Consider the following 7,991-nt stretch of genomic DNA (forward strand, 5'->3'; position numbering starts at 1 on the left):
ACAAAAACCAGTACATGAATGTTTATGGCAGCTCTTCATAATTACCAAAAATTGAAATGTCCTTCAACCCATGAAGAGATAAACATTTATAGTACAATCACACAACGAAAGTACTACTAAATAGTGTAAGAATGAAATGCCGATGTATGCAACACATGGGTAATTCTCAAATTCATTTTACATAAGAAGTTACGTGAAAGAAGTGAAACTAAAAGAAGCCAGACCCCAAAAGCCACATCATATAATTCCATTTACATAGCACTCTAGAAAAAATAAAACTGTAGGGATGGAGGCAAAACAGTGGTTCCCAGAGGAGGGTTGGGGGCTGGGTGCAATGGATTGCAAAAGGGCAGCAGAGGGAATTTGGGAGTCTTATTGGACCTCTTCCCTATCATGACAGCTGGTGTATACACATCTTTGCATTTGTCAAGACAGATAGTACTGTACATCACAAGGGTGAATTGTAATTTATGTAAATTTTAAATAATCAAATCCCAGGATAAATCCCAGCCTCCGTGTGTTGCCAGACCGGGACACCTTGTATGTAGAATCAAACTTCCACAATAAATCAAAGTACACCACGAAATGTTCTTATGGCTTCCTTCTGAGGTTGGTGGAGACACGTTTTGTTATTTTAACTTTGCAAATGAGAAGCAGCACAGATGAAACAATATGCAACTTTCTGTTACTCATCAGAGATGTTGAACTAGCACTTATGCCCCTAGTTCTTATAGTCTATTATGGAACGAGGTACCAAGATTAGTAAGTAACAAGAGGTCTTCTTTACGATTACACTATGTCATAGAGGGGGAAAAAAAAATCAAGATTAAAAAGTATTTTAGAAGAAGTCTGAAAGTATGTCCATATTCAAGAATAGTTAATTTATTAAATACACACACACTATTCACACACACAAAAAAAAAAAAATTAAAAAAAAAATAACCCTAACCTTGGTCTGGGAGATTCATTTCATAAAGAAAAGGAATCTGATTCTAAGGGCATATTACAAACATGAAAGCACTAAAAATGAGGCTTTAAAAAAGGTAAAGCACTGGAGTACACAGATACGAAGTAAAGCTTCACTGTCTTCACTGTCTAGGCAGCAGCGTGAAGCGCAGGTTTCAGCCCTGTCTTTTGCAGATCTGAGAGGTTGCACAGCTGCACCTCGTTTCTTTAAAAAGTCCGTAATTCTCTCCAACCCACCACCCCGAAGCCTCACAAACCTACTAGTTAAGACCTTCCTGGGTCAGATTGTGAACTGAAAACACAACCGCCCCTTTGGGTTATTACGCACAGGAGTTTCGCTTTTTCTTATCAGCGGAATCCAGACGAGCAAGCCCGGTGGCGTGGCCCGAGCACACAGCCCGGCCGGCAGCACGCAGAGGCCGGGGCAGGAAGGAAGAGGGCAGGGCGTCTTGGCCACAGCGTGTTGCCTTCACGTGCGAGGCGGCGTGCGACACTCGCGGGCCCTCCGTCACAGCCCAAGGGGGGAATGACAGGGATGGAGACCGAGCACCGGTGCGCCTGGCTGCCGCCCCGCGCCCAGCACCACTGCCGCCGGGCCACGAGGGGAGGAATCTGAACTCCAGACCCAGAGAGTGCAACTAAGGGACCCTCGGCCACACGGCTCGAAAAAAGAGGGCCTTTCCCCCCAGCACCTACACCCCCTGCCCCTCCTGCCAAAAATAAACACCTCGCGGGCGAAGGCCTGGAACTGTCGCCCGGCTTTACGTAATTTGACCCCGGAGGGCGGTGGCAGGTGGCGACGCCGGGCCAGCCGGGGGCCCGAGGACCCAAGAGGGTAGGGCCCCGCTCGCGCAATGGGAGGCCGGGAAGGAGGCAGGACTGAGGGCCGGCGACCGTCTCGTTACCTCCCCAGATGCCCAGAGTGAGCTGGGACGTGTCCAGGTTCACCACATAGTCCCCCAAGAACCGGTTCAACACATCCACGACCACCGACTCGAACACCATCTTCCTCCGCCGCGGTGGGCACGGAGACCGCCCCCAGCGCGCCTGCTTCTGGCGAGGGTCCTGCCGCACCCCTTCCTCGAGGCCGCTCGGTTCACCCGCTGCGGGGCAGCTCCGACCCGAGAGTAGCCCGTGCGGGACGCGCAGCCCCGCCTCCAGGCGGGCAGGGGCGGAGGCGGCCGCTCGGCGACGCGTGCGCAGCTCGGCGGGAGGGCGGGGGCGGAGCGAGGCGCGGGCGGGAGGGGGAGCCAGCGCGGCTGCGCCGCCGCCTCTCAGACGAGCTCCCCTTCCGGCTCCTCCCCCGTCGCCTGGCAACGGGGGCGGGGTGTTCCCGACCCAGACCCCACCTGGAGACTAGCGTCTGGGCGGGCCGAGGCGGGGCGGTTCGCCCTGCAGGGAAAGGCCCACCCCTATCTGGGCGGTGGAACACCTTCCCCGCAAGCGCTTCGGCCTGGAGATCCTGCACTTAAAAAAGTAAGGCGGGATGGATCCCAGCCCTTTCGCTCTTAGGTATCCTGATGGTTGTTTTGGGGAGCACCCCTGCCATTGTTACGGGTTCGGAGGCAGGGGCTCCTGGCTTTGCTGGCTTCCTGCGTCCCACCAGCCTGAATGTCTGCATGCCTGTAACTGCCTCCCTGCAGTCTCCGAGCGCAAAGCGAGGACGTACCGCTGCTCACTTAACTTACCCGGCTGCAAATCGTGAATAAACTCGGGGTTGCAATTCTGCGCCCCTTCCCTGCATCTGAGATGGCACTGTTTTTTGATTAAAAAAAAAAATGCAGAGCCGCCTTTCACCCCATAGAAAGTACCTTCAGATTCAGAGTTAAAGAAATCAGCCAAGAATTAGAGCTAACTGAAGTTTGTGAGCAAGGTCCCAACCTTGATGGAGAATCGATATAGCGATGTGTGAACTTTCCAAAGTTTGCCAAAAGACACGAACAGACATTTCCTGAAAATGATACACACATGGCACATAAGCACATGAAAATATATTCAATATTATTAGCCATTGAGGAAAGGAAAAAAACACAAATGAGGTATCGCTATCACTACATACCTATCAAAATGGTTTTTTAAAAAAAGTGGTAATACCAAATACTGGCGAAGATGCAGAAAAACTGGTTCATTCATGCATTATTGGGAATATGCAATGGCACAGCCACTCTGAAAAACAGTTTGCCAGTTTCTTTTTTAAAATAATTTAATAAGCTTGTGTCTACCATACAAACCAGCAATTGTATTCCTGGACATAATCCCTTAGAAATGAAAACCTGTATCTACACAAAACTTGTGTATGAATGTTTATAGTGGCTTTATTCATAATAGCCAAACACTGGAAACAACCCAAATGTTTTTGAACAGATGAATAGTTAACCTGTATGTAGTACATCCATACCATGGAATACTACTCAACAATAAAAAGAAATGAACTATCAATACATGCAACAATTTAGGTTGAATGAGGAACATTATGCTGAGTAAAAACTGTATAATTCTATTTATAAAACACTCTTAAATTAACAAATGTAGAGACATAAAAAAAGGTTAGCAGTTGTCAATGATTAGGTATGGGGAGGAGGGATGTAGCTACAAATGAGTTGGGTGTAGCTACAAATGGATAGCAGGGAGGAGCCTTGTGTATATGAAACATTTCTGTATCTTGATTGTGGTAAGGGTTACATAAAATTGCATAACACTACACACACACACACGCACACACACACACAAATGAGTGCATATAAAATTGGTGAAATCTGAATAAGCTCCATGGATGATACCCATGTCTTTATTTCCTGGTTTTCATACTGCACTATGTTTATGCAAGGTATTATCATTGGGGGAAACTGGGTTAAAGGTACATGGGACCTCCCTGAAAATTTTTTTGCAACTTTCTATGAATCTATAGTTATTTTGAAATAACTTTTTAAAGGCTCTGCTACCTTCGGGCCTAATAGGGGCTGCCCCAGAGCATGATATGAGCCTGAGAGCTAAGAGATTCTACATGATGCTTTTTTGTCCCTGTGCATGGCACTTGGTAAAATATTCAAAAAGGAAAAGTATCTGTATTTGATACCTTATCAGAACACATTAAAATATCAATTATTCTGTGGTCCCCAGTAAAATATTAGAGAGAGAGAGACGTATAATAAGGGATTTTCAAGCACCTTCCTCTGGCTCTAAGAAGATGACGGAGCACGTCACCCCATGAAGAGGAGTCCCAAGTGTGGATGTCCATCAGTGTTTGCTGATCCCAGATTTTCACATGACTGATTCTTGTCATTCAGGTGTCTACCCAAATATCACCTGATTATAAAGGTGGACCCTGACTGCTCAGTCTCAAGCAGCCAGCAGTCACATTGTCATATTCACCTCATTTACCACTCTCTGAAATTATCTTCCATATAGGGTTTTTAAATTTCTGTATCACCCACCATTGCCACTTCTAGAACAGGGAGCTAATGTGTCTAGTCCACTGTCGTATCACCATACCTGCATGAACACTTGACACATCATAGGTTTTCAATACATATTTGTTGAAAGAATGAACAAATGTTAGATATGAAGCCACCACCAACTCTGTCAAGACCAAATGTACCACCAGAGAAGTAGACCGACTAGAGGAGAGACTATTCAATTCAGCGGGGACTAAAACAAACAAGAAGATAGGTTGTGATTGTGGAGTGAGGTTGCAGCCCAAGAGCAGCGGCATTGCAGCCTGGCTGAGGCCTCCCTCCCACTGCAGTGAGAGAGAGAAATGATGTATGTGGCAAGCAAGACCCTAGGTCCAGAATTAAGGTCCTGTTGGCAGGACCCAGGTGAATGAATCCAAGGAGACCAATCTAATCTCCAAAGAGCACCCTGAAGGATCCTTCAAAACATAAGTCAGATCAGAAGACGGTGGTGGTATAGTGGTGAGCATAGCTGCCTTCCATAAGTCAGATCATGTCACTTCTGTACTCCATAACTGCCCACGTCACCATGGTAACGGCCACAGGCCTTACAATGGTAGATAAGGCCCTACCTAAGCGGCCTTCCCCTCTACCCTGCCCTTATCTAGAATGCTCTTTCCTCAAATATTTGCATGACTCACTCCCTGTCTTTGCTCTCTTGTCTTTATTTTTTTCAGCCCTTTCCTGAACAGCCGGTTTAAAATTGATACCTGTTCTCTTCCTGCCCCTCAGCACTCCTGTCACCTTCACTGCTTTTATCTTTCCTGAGAGCACTTACCACCTAACATGCTAATTTTTATTTATTTCCTTCTTGTTCATCTCTCTTTCCCCACTGTGGTGTATATAATATAATGTAAGCTACTCAGGGAGAAATTAATATTATTGTTTTACTCGTGGTTCTGTCTTCTATGCTTAGAACAGAGTAAGCACTCAGATATTTGTGGAAGACAGGAGAAGCCTTCCTGCCAGATATTGAATTATTGTCAATCAGCGTAAAACCTACTCTTCTATATCAGCTCTGTGATGCTGGGGCAAACCACGTGCATCTTCCACAGCTGACTCCTAGTCGGGCTCTGCCAAGAACAGGCTATAGAGGGGCTGGAGGAGGAAGAAGGGACTTGCTTCTTTCTGTTTGTTCCTTATGGGGCTTCCTGTCTACTTCCTTTTCTTGTGAGCACCACCCCAGTAACCCTTCTTCACTCCAACACCAGCAGTTCCTTAGCAGCACCTGCATCTGACTTACATTTTGCACAATTGGCATCATTTTGCATTATCTCAGAGACAGCAGAACCAGCCTCATCACGTCCCCTAACAGAGACACCAAGCCAAGCAGACCCCTCCTTAGAGGTCTGAGTTTCAGCCCGTGGGCTCCTCTTCCACGTTTCCACCTCTTTCCCTTTGCTCATTCAACCCTTCGAGTTCTATTCACTTCCTGCTGTAACTACCTGGGTGATACATTAAACCACTCTTTTTCACTATTTCACTATACTTAGCAATTTTATACTTGGTTAACAGTCTCTCTTAAGGATTCCTTTCTATGGGAGCCAAGTCAGGACCTGCAACTGAGCAGTATGAGTGAGGGGAGATATTGGACTGAGAGAGGAAAGCAGCAGCTTTAAAGGGAGTAAATGCAAATTGTGGGTGAGGACGGAAGCCAGATTCAGGGCCAGAGATAAAATTAAGTGTTGGGACTGCAACTGCCAGTCTATAAATAGGCAGTGAGTCCAAGGATCAAGGGCTGGGATAATCAAGAGCAGGCCAGGCAGCGAAGTGTGAGGTGGACGCAATGAAGGCTGCAGGGGAGAGACAGGCCACCCATAGGAAGTGCTGAGCGTCTGTGCCTGATGGTCCTGTGACCCAGGAGCAGTGCGGGGTTAGGTTGTTCACTACAGACTGAACCCACTGATACCAGCCTCTTCCTTGTTTCTTCAGTCCAGCTCCCAATTCCTAGGCCACTCTTTATTTACACAGAATTTGGAAGTCCTTGCAGATATGAACTCTCGGCCTATGTGAACTTTTGAATATTGACCACTATCTCGATTTCCTCCTTCTATTCTCTTTCCTCCCTAGGTGAACCATGGATTAAACTGGAGGCTGTATGATCCTGTGTGTGTGTGTGTGTGTGTGTGTGTGTGTGTGTGTGTGTGCTCGCGCACACGTGCTTCCCACAGAGGTTGGGCATTTCAGTGTGTACTTCTAAGGCCAGCCCCATTTGCTAGTGCAAATAATCTGAAACATACCCGTAGGAGGCACTGACTAGTGTGAAAGTTGACCTAAGTGGAGCCATTTAAAGTGAATCCAGAGCAGCCGTTCCAGAGGAACAGTCTTGCATGTCCTGCTCCTTGAATCTGTGGACTGTTTGAATCAGACCCGACCTTTGAAATGACCCAAACAAACATTGTCTTATCACAACTGTTTGTAAAGCCAGCAGGAAAGCAGATATCCTGACCGTAAGGATCGATGATTATGGATTCTCTATCTGATGATAGAATCAGTATCCAACCATTTATAGCTAAAGAGGAACTCAACTTATTAGCAACAATCGGAATTTCTTCAATTCATGTAATTAGTTCTTTTCTTTTCTCATAAAAGCCCTTTGTCTTTACCTTTGGGACACTATTTGGGTTTCTGCCAGAATTTGGGCTTCCAGAATTGCAATTCTTTAATCCCAAAGAATATAAAATGAATATAACTCCAAAGGTTTAATGAGCAAAGGGTCCGACCAGGATGGAGTGTGGTGGGAAAGTTCAGAGTTAGAGAACAGCCAGGAGATTTAGGCAGGGGGTAATTGTAGATCTCAACTAGGTCATGGCAATTTAAGTGAATAGAAAGGCATAAATGAAATGAAGGCCATCAAGGTAGAATTTATGAGCCTTGGAAACTGATTAGATAAAATAATCCCAAGATTGTATCATTTGTAGTAACTGGAATATAAAAACAAGGCAGCAGTTTTATAGGAGATGAAGAAGAGTCCAGATTTTGGTTGGCTCCATGAGATTTAAAATCTAGGGAAAATATCTAGGACACAGTGTAATTTGTCTAGTGAGAGAAAGTAAGAAATGAGGTCCCAGTGAGAGTCCCGAACAAGAGAAAGACTCCTGAGAGCTCCCTTCAGCAAAGCAATTATCCATACTCAATGTATGGATGACACTTGGGAGTAAAGGAATGTAGAGAAAGAAAAGCAGACCAAGGGTTGAACAGTGAAAAAACATTCTCATGTAGGGAAGAGCCAAATGGACATGAGAGAGAAGTTCTAGTACAGGAGTCGGAGTACTTGGAGTGCGATGACCCGGAAACCCAAGAAGGATTTATCGAAAGAAGGGGTGGTCAACAACAGCAAAATTGTAGAGATGTCAAGAGAGATAAACACTGAGAAAACACAACCAAATTTAGCTATTAGTGAGTACTTACAAAATCTTTTGATTCCACATCTAAGAGATGTCTAACCAACGTTATTTTAAAACAGTAGATTTTATATATCCAAGGGTTACTAGCAAATGTGAACCTTATGTTTACCAGTAGTGTGTGCGTTTTTTTTAAAGAAAATTAAATTCATGTTGCACTTACCAAGTA

General features: G+C 45.5%; 1 protein-coding gene across 11 annotated transcripts in view; it reads right to left on the bottom strand.

The window, feature by feature from the left end:
* Nucleotides 1-2,114, bottom strand: part of VPS13A (vacuolar protein sorting 13 homolog A) — a 196,918-nt gene extending 194,804 nt beyond the window's left edge. For 7 of the 11 annotated variants that reach the window (XR_004971254.1, XR_004971255.1, XM_036330770.1 and 4 more), the window contains exon 1: nt 1,872-2,114. Coding sequence is in view for 8 of the 11 variants with exons in the window: in XM_036330770.1 (XP_036186663.1) it covers nt 1,872-1,971 (100 nt within the window). In the remaining 3 variants the exon portion in view is untranslated. The remainder of the gene's footprint in view (nt 1-1,871) is intronic. The other 4 variants (XM_036330768.1, XM_036330767.1, XR_004971256.1 and 1 more) reach the window with 3 other exon arrangements.
* Between the last annotated feature and the right edge of the window lie 5,877 nt (nt 2,115-7,991).

This window comes from Myotis myotis, unplaced genomic scaffold (genome assembly GCF_014108235.1).
Source record: "Myotis myotis isolate mMyoMyo1 unplaced genomic scaffold, mMyoMyo1.p scaffold_m19_p_12, whole genome shotgun sequence".
Taxonomy (NCBI): domain Eukaryota; kingdom Metazoa; phylum Chordata; class Mammalia; order Chiroptera; family Vespertilionidae; genus Myotis; species Myotis myotis.